The following is a 27,632-nucleotide window of genomic DNA, read 5'->3' as shown; positions in this document are numbered from 1 at the left end:
TTTTAGGCAAAATTGGGGTGGGGGGGCTGCAGGGCATGTGATTTCTTTCTGATTGGTTGGTGCTGCTGCTGCTTGCTCAGTTGCTTTAGTCGTGTCCGACTCTATGCGACCCCATATACGGCAGCCCATAATCCAGGACTCCGGTGCTCAGCCTGAAGTCCTCCACCTGGGTGGGGGTCTTAGCGCCGCAGAACTGAAAGGTATATATTGCTATGTATATTCCTAGAGGAACCAGAACTCTTGGTAGCTGCACTGGCTTCTTGACTGCTCCTGTTACTGCAATCCTTCCCTTCTGTGATCAGCAATGTTTGAATCCGCACTTTGGTGTTTGCGGACCATCTTGGAGGCTGAAGCCTTCTTCCTGTAAACAAGAAACGGGGGACACGGAAAGGCTTCTGTACCCAGGAGGGCCCCACAGGGTCTCATTGGGTTTCAGATAGCTGTGTTAAGAGAAACACTGACTGAAACCGCCCACCCTGGCCAGGCACCACAGAAACCACTTGTGTGTTATTTAACGACAGGAGGTCCTGGTAAGGAACGGGGAACTAACAAGCCACCATCAACAGGAAGAATTGAGGAAAGGTCCAAAGTACATGCCATGTGCCCTACCACCTTCCAGAATCCTTCGCACTGGAATCCATCTTGGCTGGAATCCATCTTTGGCTGGGCAATGTGTGCACCACCAAGAAGGACCCTGAGTCAGAATGATTGGCCAGAGACAACCAGGAAACTAATCCCATCACCATAAAACTTGAGATAGCAAGCCACTAGGCAGAGCAATTCTCCTGGTTCCCTTACCTGCAGTTCTCCACCCGGGCACCCCTTCCCAATAAAGTCTCTTGCTTTGGCAGCACGTATATCTCCTCAGACAACTCATTTCCAGTGTTAGACAAGAGCCCACTCCCGGGCCCTGGAAGGGGTCCCCCTTCCTGCAACAGCTGGAGGCAGCAGACAGGGTGTGTGCACCTCAAAGCTCTGTGCTGGGAGTGGCCACTTCCTACTTCTGCAGGAAGATGGGGAAAAAAGTTCACCAGAGATCTCGGGAGCAGACCTCAGCCCCCTGGCAATCCAGTCTCTGCCACACGTGAGAAAGGTCAGAGAGATATTTGCTTCTTTCTCCTCTTTCCAGCACCACAGTGGCACAAGAGCTTCTTATGAAATTTTAACCTTTCAAAAACAGTGGTTACAGAAACTGTGACACCAGCGGATGTTTGTTAGGGCCAGTGAAACTCAGGACGCCAGAAGGGGCACATATAGACGAAGACCACAGCACATTTGCTCTAGCAGCATTTTTATTTACAAACAGCAATTTCCATTGACTTTATACCATAAAAAAGCCATTTACAAGCAAGAAACAAGAGTTCAGAACAAAATTAAGCAGCACTGAAATATTCAATGTCACAAATCTAAAACAAAATGAATACAAGAGTAAAATATCATTTGAATAAATAGTCTTAAATTCATGCTATAAAATAATCCTTAATGGCAAGTTACGAGTTGATACAGCATCCGCTTAGCTAGCTTCATTTACTTCATATGGTGATGAAGTGTGGAGTTGTGAGGTTACCAGTTTATATATTGCAAGATAATGACACTGTGTTAAGTCATTCAAATTGCTCAACCATTTATAACGGAAAAAAATGTTAGCCCTACTAATCAAAGTGGTGAGAGAGATGGTTTTCACATTAGGAAAATGGTCATTCTCGAACAAACCATATGCTTACCTCTTACTAGAGTCAGGGCAGCAACCAAAGGCTTGGGCAGCAAGTCCAAAGGTTGAATTCACAGCATACTTGTCACTGAGGGGGCAGCAAGAGGTCTGTTTACTGAATCTGCTGCAAGGCTTACTCCAGGACTTGATTGAGAACTACACCAGCCCTGTCTGTGCCAGACCCAAGGGAACCAGAGAGAAAAGGGTCTCTTGTGGCCGAGGAGTCAAGCACTGGGCAGAAACAGTGCAAAGACTCTGGCACTTACTGAAAAGACGTACGTGACGTGTGACAACCATTACAAATTTCGAACAATGTGAATGACTCTTCTGAACTTTCAGTTCAGTTGCACTGAGTAATATGAAATCTATGATTTATGAACTAGATAGTTTCATATAAAGAATTTACATAATTCCCCAATACTTTCATATATAAAATTTAATAAATAACCCTGACCAGTCTAGAAGCACCATTCAAGGGGCATGTGCCCTTGGAAAATAGTTTAGGTGTTGCATATTTGAGTCCCTTTCAGTGGAGGCTTCACAGGAAACCATTACAGAATTTTAACAATAATGACGACAACAATAACAACAACAACAAAAGAACAAAACAGAAAATCACAGTAACTAATGGAAACATTGTTAAAATAAAATACATTGATTTCTTTAAAGTAAAGCTCGTTCACATAGATGATTTTCCCCCATCCCAGCCCTTGTTTTGTGTTCCTGCAAACTCTTCCTAGAGGCTATAAAAACAAAAGTAAAAACAAAACCACACACAAAAATATGCAGGCCTATGGTCTGGGCTAAGGGACAAATAAAGACTTGGTTATATAACTGCTATCATTAGAAAAGACATCTAGTCATGCTCTGGAAGATTTAGAAGTTATCAATTTAGCTCTACAGTATATTCTGCTTAACAGTGAACCGACAGTATCCTTTCTGCTGTTTAAAAAAAAAAAAAAACACAGCAACAACAAAAAACAAAACTGCCAAGGCAGAGCCAATTGGGAGGTTCTCCACTGTCCCCAAAATTAACTTGACTTCATATACTGTATTTACAAATATCATTTCTAAATGTATTTACAGTTTTAGTAGAAATTAGAGGGTAGAGAACTGATTAGAATGAAAATAACTGTTTAAAACCACAAACGTTAGTAAAAGTAGAAAATTCTTTGTTTTCACAGTTTGTAAGAACAGGTTAAACACCTCTAGGAAAGGACGCTGTCACTGTCTTCACATTGTCGACGTGTTAGAAAAGGTAGCTCAAGAAGAGACTCAATTATGAACGAACTTATATGGATTCAGGATATATTTTACTGTAAAAGACTTCTTCACATATCACTTTTGTCTTAAGTTTTTGCATTTGTTATAAGTGAAACAGCTAACCTAAAACTGTACAGAAATAGGGACTTCGCTTTCCAAAAAAAAAAAAAAAAAAAGAGTCGCTCTAAAGAGTTACACAGCGGACTTCGTCTGTGGAGACGTGAAGTGAACTTCGGGGAGAGAATGTTTCTGTTGTGGTCACGTCAATTCTCCTGGCACATCCTCATGTGACAAGGCACAATTAATTGCTGCTGCCCGGTCTGAACGGAGCTGAGCTTTCACTGGCCGTGCGCACCGAGGAGCACGGCGCCCAGCTCTGGCTGGCCTGCGCGCGGCCTCCCGCGGAGCCCTGTGGAACCTTACAGTACTGGGTTATGGCTTGAGAATTCGTTCTGAGCACTGCTAGCAGTGGAGAAGGTAAAGTGTTAGCAACGTGAATGGGAGCAAGTGGAACTTGCAAAATGTGGAATCATTACTCGAGAGAAACGCAATCAATTTTTCTGCCCCTTAACAGTCCCATTACAATGTCTGAACCTGAACTGTACAATCAAAGCAATGTAGATTTTTTTTTTTTTGTCAAAGACAATTTTGGATAAGTCACTCTTTGGTAAACTCAAACCAGTTAAACAAATTTACACACACGAAGAACTCCATGTACATAAGGTTAAGACGGACACGGTGACAAGAACCAGGACGTTGGAGGCGCTTGCCCCAAGTGCCTTCCCTCCTCACTTGTCTCGTGTATCACAGAATGCTCTGGAGACCTCTCAGGAGGAAGGCCCCAAGCCTGAGTGAAAAGGAGGTTCCTTCCCTGAGCCTGACCTCTTATGTCCTTGATTTGGGTGTTTCTTGTCACAAACTTTAATTTGTATCACAACACAAATTTTTTGCATTTAATTCTTTGAAGGAAAAAAAAAAAAAAATCAAAACCAAACTTGTAAGGAAAAAAAAAAATTACAAACATTTACCTGAAACCCCAGAACATATTTAAGTGGGTAAACACTGGGGGTCCAGCCTCCCCTTGAGGCACAGGGCTTTGATAGGAGTTGAACAAGTGCTTCAGGGAGAGAACAGGCCCCGGACTTAGGCAGTCTGACAGGAAAAGGCATACTATATACCCGGTTAGCAGAAGCCGCTCCTCGAGCAGCAGGACTCGCGTGTGTCTGGACGTATTAACACTGATGTGGAGCGTGGTGGCTCACGCCGTGTGGACAGACCCCCTGTGCTGAAGAGATGCTACTGCACAGCTACCACCCCGGGGGGGCGGTCACACACAAGGGCCTGAATGATTTTTTTCCCCCCAGAACCAAAAAACCAAACAAAACAAAAATCCCCAAACACTCCCCCACCCCAACTCCATTCTTGGTATTTTAAGAGCCAAAAAAGCATGGGAAACCGGCAAACATCTATTTCTGTATTCCTTTTAACTCCTTGCTTCTGAGATTTCACTTTTGTTTTTTTTTCCTCTTAGGGGGTTTGTGCTCTTCTCCCGGGGAGACACACTGGTTGTGAGTTTCAGGGCCAAGGTTCTCAAAGCAGAAGAGTCTGGAGTGCTGATATCTTACCAGCGGCCCATGGCACAAACTCAACACTAAATCGCTCACATTACTCTCTGCTGGAGTATACAGTACCAGAGCAATCTTATAGAGCCTGTTTTGTATACCAGAAGCACATGGGTGAACAAAATATAAAACTCAAGACATTTCCTCAAGCACTAATAAAACATTATCCAAATAGGACTCAGGTTTTGTTTTTTTTTTTTAAATACAGTAATGTGTTTGCCAGCACATGCTTTTGAGGTCTTTTTTTCAAGCTATAAACTCAGGAGAGGGAAAAAAAAAAAATTGTAATTCACTTTTACCACTACATTTCACATTTTCTACAACTATACTGACCTAAAAGATACACAACATAAAAAATAGCACCACGTGACCAAAAAAATGGTGACACACAGAGATTTGGTGACACACAGAGTGTCTTAGAGGGCTTTGTAACTGTTGGTTTCTTTAAGCAGGAAACACTGAGAGTGGGGGAGCCAATGAGGCTCTTGTCAGCACACACAATACTAAGATAGATATATTGCTTGCAATTCCCATAGAGTATATCTTTACAAAAAGTACAAATTCCAAGTTCTGCAGTTTCCCTGGGAACTGCATGTAGAAAAAGTTGCTGTGCACCTGAACTGGCTGTTTGAAAAGAGAAAGAAGGTTTAAAAAAAAAAAAAAAAAAAAAAAAAAAACCACAACACTGCTTGGAGAATTCTGTAGACAGAACTACAAATTCCTTTCCTTTACTGCGAGTACTAACTCACGGTAGAGTGATTCGATTTAGTTACCTGGTGTGTGTGTTTCTACAGTACGGAATGAAGGTAGATTCAGAGGCCAGTAAAAACATTGAAAACCACTGCTCCTTTGGGGTTGGCTAATATAACACTACATTATGTAAAAAGGTCAGCACCACGGGTCATCCAGCTTACCTAACTGGATAACTAACAAAATTCCAAATGGTTTCCAACTAGAGTTGAATACGTTTTATGGCATTTGGTTTATGTGTTTGTTATGAAGCAGAGCTATGAACACTGTGATTTGCTTTGCTTGCTTTTGGACACAATGATTAATACATATATGAAAACCTATTAACATTCTTTCATAAGGGAAATAAAGGGGCAAAACCCTAACATATTAGGTAGGGACGAGACAGAGTCCAAAGCCCTGTTCACATTGTATTAAATTATATATTCCTCTTACATTCACCTCAACCAGAATAAAATCAAATTTGAGAATGTATATATACTATATATATAATAATCGCTTTATTATATATATATATAAATTGTCTAACTACCCCCTAAAAGTAATTTTAAATTAGAAAAGGTTACCCATTTGTATCAGCTGACGGCATCCCAGTCTCTCTCCATGGAAATGCACTGGCGCCAGTGCACACAATGAGAGAGTATGCCTCTTGGCAGAGACGGAGGGTCGACCAGTTGGCATAGCTAAATCACTGGCAGATTTTGGATGAAGAGTTTGGCCAAAGAGGAATACTGTCAGCCTGTTTTCCCTGGATACATTGCCCTTCATGCTTTGAGCTCCTTGGGGGAGTGAGGGCGGGGGGCGGGAAAGGATAAACACCATGGAGTGTTCCTTCCAGAAACCTTAGAAAAACTGCCAAGAGACCAAGAGATTTCCAGATGGTTGGGAAAACCAAAGATGACAACAAAGCAAATCACAAATAGGCATTGATTAATGTGCTTTGCGTGGGTGCACTATTTTTTTTTTTTTTTTTTACCATCTTAATCAGGAGCATCGGACACCGTGTGAATTTCCATCCGGGAATCCAGGGCCATCTCTGAGGCCGAGGCATCGTTTTCTAGTTTCTGTTCTGCATACACGTCTGTTCTCTCGGGGGACTCCATGCGACTGCGGACTTCGGCCACGCCGGGGTGGTTTTTCCGCAGGTGCTGGTTGAGGGTGCCTTGGAAAGGGAAGCACTTCCCGCAGATCTCACAGCGGAACGGCTTGTCATCGGTATGGCCCCGGATGTGGTACTCCAACTGGTCCTTCCGCGTGTACTTCTTCCCGCAGAACTTGCATACAAAGGGCGTGATTCCCATGTGGAGTCGCATGTGCCTGTCAAGACTTCCCTTCTGGTTGAAGGACTTGCCGCAGTAGATGCAGATCAACCTCTCGTTGTATGGGTACCAGTGACCTCGCGCGCTCCTCTCCCGCGGGCTGCTCTCGAAGCCCGGGTTACTCACCACGGCCTCGCTGTCGGAACCCTGCACCAGGCCCTGCAGATCACTGTGCAGGTGGACGGACAGGGCCCGCTTCTGGCGGGCCCGTCCTCCTCGGAAACAGCTCAGCATGGATCTGGAGGGGCTGGAGTTACTCAGACTTCCGAACGCCTCAGATACACCACCGGCCGGCTGTGAGGCTGCCTGACAGTAGGAATAGGCGTGCTGGAGCACAGAACCATAGGAACCCACGTTCACGGCCACGACTTGTTCCCCATCAACCATCTCGGTGTGGTACCCATCGTCTCCCAGGGACGAGCTGTCGGAACAGCTGGGCCGGTCGGACTTCTCCATCTTCACTTTCACCTCGGTGATCTGGCTCTCCCTCCCCAGCAGGTCCCCTTGCTCATGGTCCCCCTCGATTTGGATCTCGTACTCGGAGACGCTCCCACTGCTCCCTCGGTCCGAGTGCCCTTCCTCCTGTAAACGGCTGCTGCGCAGAGCTTTACTGGGTGTGGTCTCCATCCGAAGATCGCTGCTTGTGGTGGGCTGCCGTACCTGAGAGCAGTATGGCGGGGAGATCTCCACCGGGTTGGCAAAGAAGCTGCTGTCTTTCACTCCGTTGCGGCTCTCCGAGGTCTCTTCCGCACCGACGGTCACGGAGTCCACATCTCCCACACTGATTTTTGAATGGATGCTCTCTAGGATCTGCGTGCACTTGTCAATGACACACTGCATCTGAAGAAAGCTAGCTGCCGTCAGAAAACTGACAACATCCTTCAGCTGCAAGGACATTCTTCCAGTGTAACAAAATGAAAGCAACTGTTCAAACACATTGGGGTTTTTAATCACTGATATTGACAAGCCACTCATGGTACTTAGTGCTGAATGGTCCCGGAAGTAGGGGGAGCTGGCCGCGAGGACGGCTTTGTGGGCTCGGAATGGCTGACCCTGAATGTGGACAATGATGTCACATAGTTTTCCTTGCAGGCGGAGTTCGTTTAGCTGGCTCAGGACGGTGCTGCTGTACTCGGGCACATCAAACTGAATAAAACTGCTGCTGTCCATTTCTACTGTCATGAAGCGTAATCTGAGGAAAGAGAGAGTTTCATAATTCACCAGTGACTCCTCACTTAAGTACAAGCCGTATAAACACAAGTGTACAAAAAAGACCACCACCGTCATCACTGTAGCTACTGTATATCTTAGGGTATGTCTGAGCAATTTTCCTCTTACTTATTTTCAGTCCTTCATGTCTTCATTTAATTCACCTAAAGCTAAATAATGATCAATCAGCCTAGAGTCTTAGCTGCCTTTCATCTTGATAGAAGTAAAACATGTTGCATATAGTAGGGCCATCTTTGCTCTAATTGAGAACTTGGTATCCTTTTGAGAAACATATTTTCCTGTTTCACCTACCTTTGAGGAGTTGAAGTACTCTGTAAAAGATAAGTATATTCATTTTTTAAAATGTTCTGCTTTATGTGCATACTTTCAACTGGTGTTTTTCAAGTATACAGCACACGGGATACACTGAATGGAGCATAAGCCCTTTTTAGTTTAGAATTTGAGTTGCTGTCTTGATGTACATTTTTTCCCCTTCAGCTCTACACACCTTTATCTCCTTTGGGGTCGGTAATTCATAGAGCAATGCTCGATCTCTTTCAGTGAAGAGGTTTTAGAGGGTAGGAGCAAGAGTGATGGACATACCAGGAGTGTATCATCCTCTGCCAGTGCTTATGATGTTAACTGCCCCCCTGCCTAGAATCCACAGCTCTGATTACTCAAAACTACAGAAGGTGTAGACCTCAGGCTGCATTCTCTGACCACAACCAAATTAGATCTGACATTTATATTTCTGTTTTTAAAGCCCAATCAATAGAAATTTAAACACCTCCTGAATAAGTACTGAATCAAAGAGAAAAATCAATAAGAAATAAAGCTGTTTAGAAAATAAGAAAACTCACATCAAATCTGCAGTAAGAAGGGTTTAGGAATGAAATTTATTTATATGTCCAACTTAGTTGACAATGCATCCAAAAAGAACTGGATAGATACGTGATAAAGCAAACAGAGCAAAATGTTAACAAGTGTGGCATCTAGATTCAGTATACAGTTGTTTGTTGTATAATAAAATTCAACTTTTCTGTATGCTTGATATTTTTCACAATGAAATGCTGGGGTTCTCAAATAACAAATTTTAACAGGCAATATCAATGCCTTACAACACTTTTATCATTGAAGAATAAAAATAAAATCACTTAAGAGGTTAGAAAAGGAACAATAAGTTAAATCCAAAGAAAACAAAAAAGTAATATAGAAGAGTATTTAATCACAGAGACAAAGTTTTAAATTTTAAGATAAGACAATGTGCAACTAAATTTAAGACTCCTTCAGAAAAATATCCATCAGTGTGATAAATCACATTAGAATATTTTTTAATCACATCAGAATTTGTTAAAACATTTTAGAGAGGAATCCTGTACCCTTATTTATTCTAGATTTATGATTGAAATCAATCTGAAATCTGAGTGGCATAAATATATTTTTAGGATAACAAAAATTGGCAGGATTAAATTAAAAAGAAACAGAAGTGCTAAAGCACAAATGACCTTCAGGCCATTCACACTGTTCTAGATGCATGCTCAAACCGGTAAAGCATCTCTGTTCATAGGGCATATGTCTGATACCAGGAAATGGCAAACAGCATAAAGACGACTGTCAACTTTACCTCAGTAAAGAGACTTCACTAAACAGACTTTCTTTAATATCCTAAAGGAAATATTAGCAAAAATAACTCATTAAAGGAATAATATATTATAATCAAGTGTAAGGATGGCTCTCTGTAGTCGCTAAGTTGTGTCCGAGTCTCGCGACTCCATGGACTGTAGCCTGCCAGGCTCCTCTGTCCATGGAATTCTTCAGGCAAGAATACTGGAGTGAGTTGCCATTTCCTTCTCCAAGGATGGCTATATATTATGAAATACACAAATATAATTTGCAATCTCAATAAGTCAAAGGTGAAAAACCATATGGCCGTATCAGTTCTATGTTGAATATGCATTTTAGAAAGTTAAATTACTTTCAAAGTAAGGAACAAAATACTCAGTAAGCTAGTAAAGCAAGAACAATATTTTCTTAATATAATAAAGTGTCTACTGCAAACCAATGGCAATATCACCTTGAAAAAGGAAACACATGTGCATTTCCCAAAATGTATTTAGTAGAACATAAGCCCCAAGCTCACCATCACAACCTCCTAGGACTTAAAAATATTAGCATAATAACCCATCTGCAAAGTCCTATGGACAAGAATTCTATTCAACTCAGCAGTCTGCAAACTTATTTAACCATGAAGCTCTTCTCTCAAGGTACACATATTAATATTCCAAAGAATCAGTGTTCCCAGGCACACATTCTGGTAAACACTTTTGTAGAATTCCTGTTAATGCCTGCAAAGCGAGAAGGTTGTCTACCCACTACTTCTTTTACCTAACATTGTTCTTGATGTTCCAGGCAAAGCACCAAGAGAAAACTAAGGCATATAGCCTTTAGAAAAGAGGAGGTGAAATTATTCTTCAAGGGAGATACGATTATTTACACAGAAAATACAAAAGAACTGCTTGAAAAAAAATCTGTTAGAATCAGGATCTAATAACAGGAGGATTCCAAAAATTATTATTCATAAAAAACCGGTTAAGTAAGCTAATGACAAGTTACAACCAACAACAGTAACAAAAACTATAAAACACTTGGGGGATAAACAAAAAATAGGATCTACAAGAAGAAAACGCTAGCTCTTAAATAAGACAAAAACACATACAAATGAAGACACACACACACACTTCTGGCGGGAAGATTTGATCCTATGAAGATGAACACATTTCCTGCAAGTTAGGTTATAAATATAATGCAGTTCAATGGGGTATTTTATTAGAAATCTGACAAAATGATTTTAAAATTCATCTAGGACATTGCTGTCCAACAGAAATACAAGGTAAGCCATGTGTAATGTTTTCTTGCAGTTAACATTGTTTAAAAGTAAAAATATAAACTTTAAACCATTTTTTAAACCCAATATAGCTAAAACATTACCATTTTAAGATCAACATTAGAAAGTTATTCATGAGATATCTTATATTCCTGTTTCCACACTAAGTCTTTTTTTTCCCATTATTATTTCCATTTTATTGATTAGGAAACTGAGATACAAGAGACGGGTCTTACTCAAGGTTACATAGGTATTTCCACAACACTCTTAGAATTTCATACTGTCATACTAAGTCGTTGAAGCATGATGTATATTTTATATTTATAGCACATCTCAATTTGGAATGACTACATTTCAAGTCCTCAATAGCCATAAGTGGGCAGTAGCTACCATACTGGGCAGCAAAGATCTAGAAGAATAAACACTGAAAAAATAATAGAAAAAGAAAACTGCAGCCAAACACACAGATGTCAAAATGGATGAGTAAGCTATAATTCATTCATCTTGTAAATATACACTGAGTGTATGTATTTATACACTGTATAAAAGTATGCTTGCCACTAGGGACCCAGGTGAGCTTCAATTCTTTTGTTGTAAACTGTGGTAAGAGCTGTAAGATCTTTCACAATGGAGGATAGAAGGATGATATCTCAGCTGAGACCTCAAGGAAGAGTAAAGGTTAGCCAGATGTTGGGGGGTGCTGCAGGGAAATGGTCCAGTCTTCCAGACAGGAGTCACACGCACAAAGGAGGAGAGGCTGAGTCGGAAAGGAAAGACGTGCTGGAGCACGGAGGCACAGCTAGGGCGAGGAGCATGGGCAGAGGACACGTGGGCGGCCGAGGCGGCAGAAAGCAGACCAGGGTGGCCTTCAGGGGCCACTTTCCATCAGTGACAGAGGAAGGCTTCTGGAAATAGATGCTGCTTGGATAATATGAATAAATAATAATAAAGTCAGATCCCTTCTTCACAACACACTCAAAAATAACTTTGAGAAGGCGTTTCTGAGCACACAAAGACAGATATCAGAAGAAAGGGAGATTTAACTATTTAAGTATAATAAAAACTTCTTTACATCTAAAAAATATATTTTTATCATAAAAGAGATAAATTATGAAAAATATATAACATCCATGGCAGAGAATTATAAAACTCTTACAAATTAATAACAGCCAAATAGGACAACTGAAAAGTGAGCAAAGAATATGAACAGATGCTTAAAAAAAAGTAAAATAGCCTTTAAATGTAGGGATAAAATGCTTAACAACTTCATCAATAAGCCAAAACATAAAAATTAACACAAGACACAATTCTTCTTTCTCAAATTGCCCAGGCTTTTAAAAGCACAACTCAGTAGGCTGTGATTATAGGAAGAGGGATGCTCTCATATACTCTGGTAAGCAAATAAAAGCCTTAAAACGGGAATTTCTCTCGACTTAGCACTCTGTACCATAAAAAAAAGTCATGAATAAAGGCACAAAAATTTACTCATAACTACATTCAATTACAAAGCAAATAATGGAAACAACCTGAATAAACGTTCAACGATAAGGGGATTATTCAAGTGCGACACACCTATATACCAGATACCAAGTCACTACTAAAATGATGTTAAAGAAGAATTCAGAGTTCCACAAAATACAAGTACTATGAGGGTAGGAATTTTTATCTGTTATATTAACCATCTGCCAGATAATTGCCTGGCACATGGTGGATACTCAGTAAAAATGTGCTGAATAAATATATAGTGACACAGCAAAAAATCAGATCAACTGCAAATGACCAGGAAGGATTTTTATGGGTGATGGAAATGGTCTAAAACTGAATTACGATGATAGTCTGACAACTTTTTAAGTTTACTAAAAAAGTCACTGAATCGTATACTTAAGATGGGCATTTTTATATGTAAGTTATACCTCAACAAAGCTGTTACAAAAATCAGGTGATCACAGAATATAAAGAAGGATATTTCTAAAAGTATGTATGTATTTACAAATATTAAATAAACATAGATAATATTAAAGAATATATACAAAACATTTACATTAATGAAACAGTAAAGATGTTTTTACTTTCTTTGTATCTTTCTGTATGATCCAAACTTCTATAGTGAACATGCATTTCTTGGAATGACATATATATATATATATACACACACACACACACACACACACATATACATTAAAATCCCAACTAGATGATAATTTGACAGACACTGGAATATAAAATGGTACAAACACTATGGAGGGCATTTCAATAGTATCCAGCAAAATTACAAATGATCCCCCATGACTGAGCAATTTTAGCTCTAGGAATTCATTACAGCATAGTTCATGACAAAAGACTGGAAACAAACTAAATTCTAATCAAGAGGAGCCTGACTAATAAACTATGATATGTTCATACTAAAGACTACTATACAACCAAAAAAATAAATAAGGAAGAGGTGATGGCACCCCACTCCAGTACTCTTGCCTGGAAAATCCCACGGACGGAGGAGCCTGGTAGGCTGCAGTCCATGGGGTCGCGAAGAGTCGGACACAACTGAGCGACTTCCCTTTCATACTGTTATGAAACCATCACTATCATATATTGCTGAATGAAAAAAATCAGATGCAGAGCAGTATATATGATACTATATTTGTACAAAGCAAAGTGAAAACACATATATCTGTGTCAACATATACAGATACGAGCACAATATTTCTGAAATGATGCACAAAAACAAACAGCCTATTGGGAGGGGGAAATAGCAGAGTGGCTGAAAGACCCATTAGCTTTCAGTGAATCATTTTAGACTTTTAACACTTCTGAGCCATGTGGATGTATTGCTTATCTAAAACAGGTAGCATTAAAAAAAATGTAAGGCACTTCATCTAGTTTAAAAAAAATAAGATCATAATATATTCATTGGAAGAATTTGGAGTCAGATGTGGATTCAAACGATGCCGGATTTCCGTTTATAAAACCTTGGGCAAGGTACTTAATAACTTTTCCAAGTCTCAGTTTTGTTTTGTTTTGTTTTTTTCTTAATGGTAATAGTCTTTGCCTCATGGGTTGTTATGAGAAAACATGTAAGAAGCAATCTGTACAATGGATGCTTGGCACACAGCAATCAATGTTATTAGCTACTGAGACTTTTTTTAGGGGACAGGATGGTGTAACAAAGAGAACTGGTTTTGAAATTAGACTTGTCTATGAATCCTGGCTGTGCTACTTTCTAATAAAAATAACAACAATGAACATTTAAATAATTATGTGGCCTCAGACAAATCTGTTCTTGCCTGGAAAATCCATGGACAGAGGAGCCTGGTAGGCTTCAGTCCATGGGGTCGCGAAGAGTCCGACACAACTGAGCGACTTCACTTTCACTTTTCTCTTTCATGCACTGGAGAAGGAAATGGCAACCCACTCCAGTGTTCTTGCCTGGAGAATCCCAGGGATGGGGGAGCCTGGTGGGCTGCCATCTATGGGGTCGCACAGAGTCGGATACGACTGAAGCGACTTAGCAGCAGCAGACAAATCAGTTAACCCTGATCTCTGTATGAAAAGCTTGTGGAAGAACTATTATCCAACATGACTGATGTAAAATTGAATGAAGGAAATTCATGCGATGAATGAGTATAATAGCTTAGGTATAATGAGTGCCTATCTCGTGCTAAACATCTTACATATGTTAACTTCCCTTATCAATCTGAGGGGAATACTATGATTGTTGCCATTTTATAGATGAAAAAACTGAAGAAAAGAAGTTAAGACACTTGCCAAAGGTCCCAGTGCTAATGGATGAACTTAGTCTGGAGCCAGAGGTCAGGCTCATAACTACACCAGACTGCCTTCTAGAACACACCCACTGCCTGGCACCTGCCAAGTGGTCAAATGTTACCTATTCATTACAGCATTTTCCGGACACACAGGGTGTGTAAACAGTGACTTTTGGAATTAAAGGGCAAAAGGAAGGTGGGTTCAGGCTTTTAAAAGGTACAGAGTCCTGGGCAAAAACCAGTAGAAAAAGGAAAACAAAAAAGCATTTCTGAAATAGTCTAAAACTGAAAACAGCTCCACAATGAGGCTTCCTCCTCCTCTACGTGGCTTTTTCTCTTCTTCTCAGAAAGCAGAGAACTGCACTTGAAAGCAAATCACTGAAGAGAAAAATGAAAAGCCCACGATTAACACCTAAGAGAGGAATTCCATTTTTCTGCAAAATGAGAAAGGAAGCGCTCCACTCTCTCCTTGACACTGACACCTCCTTTCCGCTGTGACAATGACATTCAGAGTCCAGCCTCAAGCTGCTAACAAGCCAGAACTCAAGGAGGAAGATTCTCAGAGACTGACACACAAGGAAACTACAGGGAATTTAAGTCCTAGTCACATTACCAGGTCAAAGGGAGTAAAGGCGTAACTAATCACAAGTCTACACCCAGGCCTGACTTATCAGGTCCAGCGGTCTGGAAGTAACGGAAGTCAGAACTTCTTAGAGAGACATCAAATTCAAGCAGAATCCTCCACTCCATACTCCTCTGTATCCTCTGTATTAGCCATTTCCCAGCATGGGCTAATCACTGGTTCCTCGAGGGTCTTGACCTCTCCTGTGAATGGGATGACAGTGGGCCTACACCTAAGTTAGATCAACGTTTAATTTTATCTTTAAAGTAACTTATATGCATATGGTCAAACTTCAAACTATAGTACAGAAAAATATAAAGTGGGCATCTTCATTCTCCTCCTGTCTCTTCTTCCAAAGATAATCACTGGGAAGCATTTGCGGGTGTTCTTTCAGAGAAAACTATAAACACATATCAGCATAAACTGTCCTGCAGGCTGCTTTTTAATCATGTATTTAAGGGGCTACCCTGGTGGTCCAGTGGTTAAGAATCTGCCTTCCAATGCAGGGGATGCGAGTTCGATCCCTGGTTGGGGAACTGAGATCCCACGTGCTACAGGATCAACAAAGCCCATGCACCACAGCTACTGAGCCCGAGTGCTCTGGAGCCTGTGCTGAGCAACAGGAAAAAGGCCACGGTGCCACAACGAAGACCCAACGCAGCCAAAAAAAAAAGTATCTAATACTCCTTAAAATCCTTTCACAGCAGCGCAAATTCTTCGACTTCATCCTCTTTTCTGGTTTCTTCGTATTCCACGGATAGCGGTCACCATGTGCTCAGTCGGTCCCCAGGTGATGCCAAAAGCAGGAAGCCATTTAAATGGTCACAGCATTTCCTCCTAGCAGAGGGACTGCTGGGTTAGTTTCACATCCATCGATAATGCCAACTCATCTCCCAAGAGGCAGCAGCAACTGCCCTTTCACCAACAGCGCACAAAGCGCTTGTACCCCACATAACTGCCAACAACGAGTATCGAAGTTTCTCACTTTGGCCACGCTGACAGGTTAAAAGTGGCATCTCATTTGCTGTGACTTAATTATAAGTGAGGTAGATCATCTATTCTGGTGTTCAATGGCAATTTTTCTGTTTGTCTTTCTGCTCATCTCCGTTGCCCATATCTGACTCTTTTATTGAATTGTCAGAGTTCTTTGCAAATTAAGAAAATTAGCCTTCTGTCAAACGTGCTGAAAGTATTAGATTTAATCGCAATCACTAAATGGCATACTGACTGGGAATTTAAATTATTTTTCTACATTTATAGGAAATATTCAATTTCAATCTTCTACATGCATATAACCAAAGGGAATTCAAAGATAAATAAGAGTCCCAGCCTTGTAGTTTGTTACAGGCTTACTGCAGATTCCTCCCAACTCCGAGAGATAGGGGAATGGAATTCATTTTTGATAATGCAGAGGAGTGATTTATATTGTTTTTCATTTAGACTAAGTTTGCAGCTGCTACAGAAAACAATAATGAATTTGATTATTCCACTCACCAAATACATCAGAATCAGTATTCTTTCACTCAGCAGATTTATCACAGCTCTTTCTGTCCCATTACAGTTCAGTCACTCAGTCATGTCTGACTCTTTGCGACCCCATGGACTGCAGCACACTAGGCCTCCTGGTCCATCACCAACTCCCAGAGCCTACTCAAACTCATGTCCATTGAGTCAGTGATGCCATCCAACCATCTCATCCTCTGTTGTCCCCTTCTCCTCCCACCTTCAATCTTTCCCAGGATCAGAGTCTTTCCCAATGAGTTGGTTCTTTGCATCAGGTGGCCAAAGTATTGGAATTTCAGCTTCAGCATCAGTCTTTCCATCAGTCCTGAATACTCAGGACTGATTTTCTTTAGGATTGACTGGTTGGATCTCCTTGCAGTCCAAGGGACTCTCAAGAGTCTTCTCCAACAACACAGTTCAAAAGCATCAATTCTTTGCTCAGTTTTTGCTCATCAATTCGCTCAGTTTCTTTATTGTCCAACTCTCACATCTACACATGACAAAACCACCCCCAATTAGATATTTACGCTGCTATATTTTAATTAAAAAACAAGTATATATAAACTGGATATTTTTCTTCAATACCATTAACACTTATTTTAACAATACTTACTTTGGTTTTGTTTGTAAAATTATACTTTGGATAAGAATGTGAAATACTTCTTTTTAAAAACATACCTGAAGAGGATATTAGTTAAAATGGTCTGCTGGAAAGTTCAAAATTGTCAGCTCCTCTATTTCTTCATAATCCTCTTCTGCTCATTCAACTAATGGACACACAAACCTTTCTGCTCTCCACCTTCACTGGAATCCTTTCACACCTCTGGAGGCAGCTCTCACCTTGCACACAGCCCCTGCCACGTCAGCTGAGGAGACTCCGCCACCACTTGTCCAAACAGTGGGTTCTGGGAAGGATGTGGGCAGCCTTGCCATCCATCCAACCACCCCCACACCAGCCTCGGCAATTGTAAAAGGGAATCCCTGCCATCTTCTACCACGCTTCTGAGCCTCCCCTCGATATCTGGGAAAGTCCGTCACCACCATTATCAATAACCAACATTTACTGAATGCTCCATACGTGCTGAGCAAGTTGTAAAGGCCTTATATGTATCACTTCACTGAATCATCCTGACCTTCCACGAGAAGGTAGGTACTATCACCCTCACTTGAGAGGTGAGGAAACTGAGGCTCCAAGAGGCTAACTTTTTCAGGACTGTTGCAAAGTTTGGCCATCTAGAGCCCCTATACAATAATCCCTTATCCTTGTTTGATTTTCCCAAGGGTAACAGCAGGACCACTCAGGGAGGCAGGGGAGTTGAGGAAAAGGCAGGAGGAAAAGAAAGCTCGACCTAGCTTACACTCCTGCCCAAGGGTGGTGGCCAGAGAAAGGGACAGTGACAGGTGACAAATATCCTCCCACTGCTGCCCAGGGCTCTGACTCCTTCCTCTGTGAAGAGGAGGGAGGTGGAGAAGGCAAAGGGGCGCATTTTAGTAACGCCTGCCAGACTTACAAGAGCACATACCCTGTGAATGAGCAGTCTTAGTTCTAGGAATTTACGACAGCACCCTCTTTCAAGATCAAAATCTCCCTCTTTTCTGGATCAAAGCCACGTGTAGAAGGAAGGGCCCTGAACAGAAAAAAAGTCCCAGGTGGCCCTCCAGCTGCGGTATATTATGCCCTCCACACTTAACAGCTTTTACTCCCTCTTCCCCATCAGAGCCCTGCACCCTGGCTGATTTTAACCTGCTTTAAATAAACAGCTATCTTTATATGCTAAAGCCTCTGTTCATTAGAACCCACCAATCTCGGGCTCAAGTAAGCGATCCTTCTGGTATTCCAGGGTGAAAGTCACAGAGAGCACATGCTGCCAAGAAGACACAAGTTCAGCCCAAGTTCAACAGAATCCAAAGCAGCACTGAGACTGGACTTTAAAAAGCAAGAGCAGGGACTTCCCTGATGGTCCAGTGGTTAAAAACCCGCCTTCCAATGCAGGGGACACAGGTTCGATCTGTGGCTGGACCACTAAGATTCCATATGCCACAGGCAGGTAAGCCGGAGCCACAAACTACTGAGCCCACAAGCTCTGGGGCCTGCACTCCACCACTAGAGAGAAGCCTGTGTGCTGCAACGAAGACCTGGTGCAGCCAAATAAATGAACATTTTTTTAAAAAGCAAAGCAAAAGCAGAGTGTGAGGGGCTACCCAGGACTGACCAAGTGGTGAGGAAGCCAGCTCTGAAAGCACTGAGGAAGCAGCAAGGCCAGCGCAGGCCAGGGCAAGCAGAACCACGCGGGGCCAAGAGTGAGCAGGCTCGAAGCCCACGACCACAGGCTGCAGAGCTAGGACAGACTGCAGAGCCAGAGAAGGGAGGCCATTCACTCGGCGAGGCAGTGTGGGCACAAGCCACAGGGGAGAGGTGCTGGCCCATCAATTACCATTCAAGTCAGCCAGGGAGACTCGACCGACAGGCCTGAAGTAAAAGGTGAAGGAGAGGGATCCTAGAAATAAATGTGCACGCACGCTCTGAAAAGAAAACAAAAATCTGATGCAAGACCATATGACAACAAGGCTTAGCGAGTAAAGCTGTCTGAAATCTTTTCGAGCTCCCACCCAAAAAAGGAACACAGGACCACACCCAGGCATCAGGACAAGAGGCTGTTCTGAAATGTTACAAACAAGGGAATGATACCCCCTAACCAAGAGTCCAAAGCTCACTAGGAATACACACATTTTACCTGAAGGAGCTTTAAAAAAAAGCCACTTCACAAAGACAGGGAAACCGGCCGACCATAATCTAATAGACACAGCTGATCCTGGGAAGGGTGGACAGACACCCGTTCATCACCACTCTGCTCTTCCCCGCAGCCTGCTCCGTCCACTGAGTGTGAGCGAACGAGGTGAAAGGGCCATGAGTGCGCTTCTCTGTGATCACTACAGGCTCACGTAAAACGCCTGATTCATGGAAAATACAGCTCCCCAAGTTTCCAAAGGTACTGCACCCTTACCCATTTCTTATACAGCGCTAGGGCATGTAAGAAGGGCCCTATTATTTCCATTTAATGTCATTACAGTCTTATGACAACATCTTTTTAAACTTATCTCGTATTGGGGTGCAGCCGATTAACAATGTTGTAAGTTTCAGGTGAACAGCAAAGGGACTCAGTCATACATACACATGTATCCGTCCTTCCCCAAACTCCCCTCCCATCCAGGCTGCCACATAACACTGAGCAGAGTTCCCTGTGCTATACAGTAGGTCCTTGTTGGTTATCCATTTTAAACATTGCAGTGTGTACATGTCCAGCCCAAACTCCTTAACCATCCTTTCCCCTCCCCTCCCCACCGCCCCGACGTGACTACCACCAAAAAATAACTGAAAAGCGTGGGTGAGTTTATTTACAATAAAGACATAGAGGCCTTTGCAAGCATGACATACATGCCAGAAGCAACAAAGACAAGCACAAATACATCTGACAACACAGAAATGCATGATAACCCCCCTCCCCATCGAAGCCAAACGATAAACGACATTTTGAGGGAAAGTACACGCACCTCTGACAAAGGGCTACTTTCCAAATTCCTTAATTTATGTTATAACTCAAAGAGATTTGGGCTGACACAGATAATCCTATGGAAGAAGGGGCAAAAGATATGAACAGTTAAGAGAAAAAGTGATCAAAAAACATATGAAAAGATGTTTAGTTTTATTCGTGATCGAGAAATGTGAATTACAAAAAGAAACAGTGACATACCATTCCTGGCCCATCAGGCCTGCACACATTTTTAAATGTGACAACTATACTCCAATAAAAATTAATTAAAAAACGTGCAGGTGTAATCCTTAGGGATAATCTGGTAACACTGATCAAGATATAAAGAGCATTTACTATTTAGTCCACAATTAACTACTAAGAATTAAGCCTACAATACACAGTACTTACAATAGCATATTAGGATATATGAAACAAGGATGTCTGCTGAGCATTTTTATTCACTATAGCAAAAAAAAAAAGAGGGGAAAGGAGCTCAAAATTCATGGAGAGAAGACTAGTTCAAAAAAACAAAAACCCAATCAACAATGAAACACTACCCAGACATTAAGAATAGACAGGACCTCCCTGGAGGTTCAGTGGTTAAGACTCCTCACTCTCATTACAGGCAGCATGGGTTCGATCCTTGGTTGGGGAAGATCCCACATGCCAGAAAAAAAAAAAAGGAGGAGACAGATCTGTATCCTTTGACCTGAAAAGGAGTTCTAATATTTAGCCAAAACGGTGGATGTGGGAGTTGGATCATCAAGAAGGCTGAGCACCGAAGGATGGATGCTTTCCAACTGTGGTGCCGGAAAAGACTCTTGAGAGTCCCTTGGACTACAAGGAGATCCAACCAGTCCATCCTAAAGGAGATCAACCCTGAATATTCATTGGAGTAACTCATGCTGAAGCTGAAGTTCCAATACTTTGGCTACTGGATGCAAAGAGCCGACTCCTTGGAAAAGACCTTGATGCTGGGAAAGATTGAAGGCAGGAGGAGAAGCGGATGACAGAGAATGAGACAGGTGGATGGCATCACCGATTCAAAGGACATGAGTTTGAGCGAACTCTGGGAGATGGTGAAGGACAGGGAAGCCTGGCATGCTGCAGTCCATGGGGGGTCGCAAAGAACTGGACACGACTGAGCAACTGAACAACAAGATATTAAAAAATATGTATGTACATATCTGATTTCCTTCACGTACTTTTCTTAAAAGAACAAGTATATGCTGTTGTACCGATTTTGGAAGGAATCGCATGAAACCACTGATGTTGGTGACTTTTGGGAATGAGGACTACAGACTGGGAAGAAGAAAGGGGAACAGACTTCTATACTTTTTTGAATTTTTTATCATATAGCTGTATTAGTCTCACTAAAAGTTTTTTTAAGATACATTATAGGATTCTACCTAAAAAGATGTAATTTTTAAAACCAAAGAATCTAGAGAAAGATAGGCTGCAAATGGATAATTACTGTATCAAGCAGACAATTACAGAGGCAGAAACAAAGAACTGAGAGAGCAATGACAAGACTGATTACTTTTGATCAAAGAAAAATCTTTAATCCAACAGAATAAGAAAAACTTCATGGTGGAAGCAATATTTGAACAGGACTTTGCATTTCAAATGGAACAGGAAGAAGACTCCAGGCAGAAGTCTGGGAGAATCAAAGAACAGCGGGGCGAAAATGTATGGTGTCTGGGGCAGTGGCCAGGCAGGCCCCAGGTACAAGGAGTGACCAGGGAAAGAGGAATGCCACGATGGGAACATGGACGTCCCTGAATACCAGACTGGAAATCTCAAACTGGATCGTGGTGGCTGCCAATTTGAACACGAGTCCAAAGAAGGACTCAATAGGACTTGGAGACTGAGGGATGCTATCCACTTTGGAAGGCAAGTTAGCTCTGCCTCAGACAAGCTGCGTTTAGGCTGCCCTCTGGGCAACTGAACAGAGTTGACCAATAAACCATTTGGGAGTAAACCAAAACTGTAGTAGCCAAGGACCCACGTGCTAACGTGGTTACTCAGACAGAGAAAACAGAAAAGACAGTTGAGAACTGACTTGCTCCTACTGTAACATGGTATCTCATGAAAGAGGAAACATCCACATCTATCCTCCCTCCAACACGCCATTTCACTGAACTAACACAATTCTGCATCATGTCCTTTGTTAAGCTGTAAGGAAACTGAGTGATGAAAACCAGAACCTAGACGAGTGCCATCTTTCCACAGTGCTAACCCATTCCAAAGAGAACCTAAAGATAAGAAAAGACACTTGCACGTCACCTGGGCAAAATACCCACATGAGTCTTGAAATCCCCTCGACAAAATCCTTGGGTAAAGTCCAGGAACTGCTTCCCCATAATGACAACATGAACAAAAGTAAAAGTATAAAACCTAAGCAATTGCGATGTGCTGATTTCTGAGCCGGCTGTGCTGCTGAGTGCACGCCCCCGGGGGTGAGCTCTCTGCGGTCAGTGACTGTGTGCCCAGAGTCTAGCAGAGGGAGGCCCTCAGCAACCCCAACCAAGCTGGTGGCTCAGCTTTCAACTTTTCCTGCTGAACACCCAAGAGATGTAGGATCGTCTCACCAGCAGGAAAAATCTAGCAAGGTAGTTCACTCCCATCTAACCCATAAACACTCTCATTTGCTCTACTTCATTTAAAAATACCCAGTGACACTTCCAAGAAAGGAAAGCAAGGTTACAAATTTGGAAGTTGTTTAAGGCACCAGGAGGTACCCATTATTCTGCATCAAGATGCTCATGATTCCAAACCCAGATTCGCACCTGCTGGCTTCAGTCACTTGCTGATACTGGAGACACAACTCAAGCTAGACTTCATCAGGCACTGAAGACCCTGAAGATCCCTAGTTTTCATTCTTAAACAAAAAGTCATTAAAAAGATTGCAGATAGGAGGAGCACTGGGGACAACAGGCGTGGAAATGGCAGTAACAACACTATAAAAATAACTTTCCTAGGTATTTCTGCCTGGGTCTAGGTCAAAACTAAAATTGAGCTGTTATGAATTACAATCTAATCCTTCAGAAAGTAGCAGCCGAAAAACACCAGGCCTGCCTGAAACATTGTGGTGCTGCTGAAACCCAACGCAAGAAAAAAAAAATAAATAAAATGGCATTCCGTGATGGATATTCATGAAGCACTCATCCTAATTTAAAAGAAAACAAGTCTAGAGTTCTTACTGCATTAATTCATGTGAGCCTGAAAGAACATTTTTATCCAAACTGTGAGATTTCCTACCAAGGCGCTAACATTCTCCAAGTCTGCTCAGCTACACTAATTCTGAGAGCGCAGTGTGCTTTGACAGTGGGGATTGTCTTTCAGTCAGTACAAAACATCAGAAGCTTCTTCTGAGCTTTCCAAGCAAGGTAGGAATGCACTCTGTAACCTGCCTGGCAATAACAGTCACTGAGCTCCACCTGTGTACTGTACGCTAAGTAAGCTCTCTACCTGCTCACCGAATCTTCATGACAACTCCATGAAACAGACTCTGCAGCTGCACCCATTCTACAGATGGATAAACAGTCAGAGAAACTAAGACCCTCTCCCAATTCATCCCAACTCACTAATGGCTAAGCCAGGATTTGAACCTAGATTTGACTGTCTCCAAAACCAGGATTCTTCTCTCCTATAACAGGAAAACTTTAATCCAGGCACAGTGGTGAGAATTAGGGGTTTTATTGGTGCTAGAGCCTTACTGATCACCTATGAGTGGGAAAAAAAAATTCTCACTTAAGGCTGTATCATTACACCATTACACCTACACAGTAATAATTAAGGGGTTACAATTTCTTGTACTTTGCAACCATTTCTCTGCATAAAGTCCATTATTTTTACTTCTATGAAGCGGGCAATTAGATGTTTAAAATCCTATCATGAAATAGAAACATTAGTTTCAGTTAAAGGAATAAATAAGGAACATCCCTGGTGGTCCAGTGGTTAAGAATACGCCTTGAAATGCAGTGGACGTGGGTTCAATCCCTGGTCCAGGAAAATCCCACATGCCGCAAGGCAATTAAGCCCAAACATGGCAAATACTGAGCCTGAGCTCTAGAGCCCTCGTCACAACTAGAGAAAAGCCCGAGCTCCACAACGAAGATCCCCATGCCACAATTAAGACCCGATGCAGCCAAATAAATAAAATCAGAAAAGAAAACCGAATAAATATGCTTTCCTGGGGCAAAGAACCCAATCAAGTCAAAGAGTTGCATCTTATCTGCACGCTGCTGGCATGTCAAGGGGCACTGGACCTGGGAAATAGATTAAGTCCGAACCTCTTATGCTGAAAGGATTAGAAAAGCTCACCTTGAATCGCTTTCTTCCATGAGGTTTTCCATGCCATGAATACAACCAGAAAATAACCATTAGAAATTAAACTAACATCAGTTGAGCTTCACTAAGCTAAATTCAGCAGTTTGTCAGCTACAAAACATTAAATGGACACAATCAAGAAGTCTGAAAAACATGAAGCAGAATTCACACTTGAGAAAGATGGAAATTAATGGGAATAAAACATAATGATGCATTCCAGATTCGTAATACAGACATTTCTGACAACTGCTTCAGCTGGAAGGCAGAATGAGGATCCAGAGACATGCAGAAACCCAGAGCTCAGTAGACACACTGAGGGTCAGCAACCTGGCATGTCCCCACCTTGATACATTTACACCTCACAATAATGATGATGATGAAAACTTACTAAGCAGTTACCAAGTGCTACAAACTTTGCCACCTCCTTCACATACTTTTTTTCTTCATTTCAAAATCCACAGAACCTTAGGAAATGGCTTTTATTATCCCCACACTACAAACGAGAAAACAAGAGTCAAAGACATTATATAAATGGTCCAAGCTCACATGGCTAGTAAAGAGCCCTGCTGGGATTCAAATCCAGACCTGATGCTCAAGCTCATGTTCTTTCCCCACAACCTCCCACTGAAGAATTACATGACTTTTTCTTTTCCCATAATCAAGAGCAAATATTTTAATGTTTCAAAGATTTATTTTATGTTATCTGCACTCAAAGAAGGAAAGCTGAAAACACCTGCCTTAAATAGCAGCATTAGACATAAATGACATATGACAGAGAAAACTGATAATAAAAGTCTCCTTTAAAAAGAGGGGATTCAAAAAAATGTTTATAAGTCATTTACCAACAAAAACCATTAAGTGTTTACATACCTGTTATAAAAGTACAGCTACAATATTAGATAAGTATTAAGACAAAATGCCCTCCAAAAACACCCATTCCAACTGGGACAAGAGCAAGTTCAATAACCAAGGAACAAGTGCTGAGTCCTGTGCTTTAGATTCTGAGTGCCACAAAGGCATGGATGGGGGTAGGGCTGTCAGGGAACACCCTCTGGAGGAAGTATATCTTCAGCAGGGGCTTGAAGGAAGTGAAATGGAGAATTTACACAGAGAAGAAAAAGGAGGCCGGTACTTCAGAAGGGGGAACTAGAGGAGCAAGGCCCTAGAGGCAGTCACAAACTCGCTTCTGCAGGAGACAGACGACAGACAGGGAGGAGAAGCAGTGAATAAGGTCCAGGGAGGCGACCAGGGGCCAAACCAAGGAGAGCCTTGAAAAGACGGGGTGGGCACTGACTGGACACAATTGTGGCAGGCAGACGACTCTGAAAGTGGTATAGATACCATAGCCTTTTAGCTGATGTCCTGGCCCCTGATGTCCTCTCCCTTCCCCTCCTGCAAATGATCATGACCTCTAGTCTCTGGCCTCTCACCACTGACTTCAGAATGGTTTCAACTTTGGCCTAGTGCTCAAGTTCTTTCAGGAACCAGCCCAGACAATCTTTTCCTCTAATCCCTTCCTATATGCACCCTTCTCCACAAGGAGACTGGTCTATTCATTAACTCCATAGGATCACTGGACCTGACTCTTCTTTTCCTACTTGAGACCTACTCATCCTTTAACAGGCAGCTCAAATGCCACCACTCTCACTAAGCCTTCCCTGACCATTTGGCCTACAGTGACCTCCATCCCTCCTCCCTCTTAATTCTACAGCTCACAGGCTTTTCTCATCAAATCAGTCACCTTTGCACAGGTAGAGTCTTTGCACCCAATGTAAAGCTGCTTGGAGACTGTAAGTGTGCCTCCACGACTTTACCCCACCACATGGAACAGCGTCTTGACATTTAATAAGCAAGCACTCAACTCTTTTTTTGACTTCCAACATTAAGTTTGGCATTAGCATAAAGGAAGGGTGGGGGAGGTGGGGGTACTTCTGAAGTCTGAGACGGGTTAAGAAGCTGTTGCAATAATCCAGATGTCAAGCAAAGAGGGCCTGACTAGGGAACAAAGGGAAAATGGGCAGATATAAACAACAAAAAATTTTGTGCGTGCAAAAACTCTGCAGGACGTGACTGACTCCTGCCAGGAACAAAAGCGAGGGATGAATTACGATAAGGCAAGGTTTAGAAAGGCTTCTTGGATTCATTTTAAAGACTGTCTGAAACCAAGTGTATTAAGTGGCTAAAAAGTCCAGATCTGCAAACTCTTCGGTGAAACTGCCCAGTATCTTGAACCAGGGACATCCCTTCCAATTTCAGACATATATAGACTGACAGAACTGGAAGCGTCTCTAGAGAGCTCATCTAAATACCCTCACTGATCAAAGTGGGAATCTGAGGTCCAACATCGAAGAGGCTTGCTGAAACCTCAAGCCTGAGACTCGCAGACTGTTGACGCCCCAAGGCACAAGCCGCCTAGCTTAGAAAGACACTGTAGACACCCCCCAGGCCAGCCCAGCCCTCCGTAATGGCAGGACCTTCCGAGGGCAAGAGTGACCATGGAGACGTCCAGGGCCAAGCACGACGCGCCGTCGCCTGTTTACCTGGAGAAAAGGGGTGGCATGGGGGCAGGGGCTCGGTTGCAGCCACCAGCAGGGCCGACCCCACGGCCCGGCACGGCTGTCCAGGGGACTTAACCATCCGGCCTCCCGGTACAAAGCGGGAGCGCCCCCCGGGGCCGAGGAGCCCGGAAGCAGGAGATCCCCAGACGCCCAGGGCGGAGGCTGGGGGAGTCCGGGGCAGCTGGCTGAGTTCGACCCTCAGCATCGCAAGCAGCTTCCCGACACCGGGGGCCAAAGCAGGGTTCGCCCGTCGGGGGCGCGCGCCTGGCCGGAGCAGGTGCCCGGGGCCTCCCGACCCCGCCCGGCCTCGGCTCCAGCCCGCGCCACCCGCCCACCCGCCGGACTGACCAGGCGCGGAGGCTCCAGCCCCGCCGCGCCCAGAGCGAGCCGGACAGCGGCCCGGGACTGCCTCCGACCCCGCCGGCTACGCCCGCGCCTCGCCCGCTGCCCGCTGCCCCCTCGCCGGCGCGCCTCACCTGCCGAGAGCGCCGCGCTCACATCGCCCGCCCGCGGCGCCCCCTCCGCCGCCGCCGGCGCCAGGCCCGTCCCCGCCGCTCCGGCTGCC

The 27,632-nt window shown here is 42.9% G+C and overlaps 1 protein-coding gene across 1 annotated transcript; it reads right to left on the bottom strand.

Moving 5' to 3' along the window:
- Positions 1 to 1,274: 1,274 nt before the first annotated feature.
- On the bottom strand, positions 1,275 to 27,632 carry ZBTB34 (zinc finger and BTB domain containing 34). Its single transcript, XM_055541188.1, has 2 exons — positions 27,544 to 27,632; positions 1,275 to 7,857 (listed from the first exon to the last, which is right to left on the bottom strand). Exon 2 carries the CDS (start codon positions 7,845 to 7,847, stop codon positions 6,327 to 6,329), a length of 1,521 nt encoding a protein of 506 aa, XP_055397163.1. The 5' UTR covers positions 7,848 to 7,857; positions 27,544 to 27,632; the 3' UTR covers positions 1,275 to 6,326.

The sequence above is a fragment of the Bubalus kerabau genome, chromosome 11 (assembly GCF_029407905.1).
Source record: "Bubalus kerabau isolate K-KA32 ecotype Philippines breed swamp buffalo chromosome 11, PCC_UOA_SB_1v2, whole genome shotgun sequence".
Classification (NCBI taxonomy): domain Eukaryota; kingdom Metazoa; phylum Chordata; class Mammalia; order Artiodactyla; family Bovidae; genus Bubalus; species Bubalus kerabau.
Note: the sequence above shows the minus strand (reverse complement) of the source record. Positions and strands in the feature narration are given on the sequence as shown.

Bases quoted from the DNA above. Each gene is read 5' to 3' on its own strand.
- ZBTB34 (XM_055541188.1), bottom strand. From the start codon at position 7,847: ATGACAGTAGAAATGGACAGCAGCAGTTTTATTCAGTTTGATGTGCCC.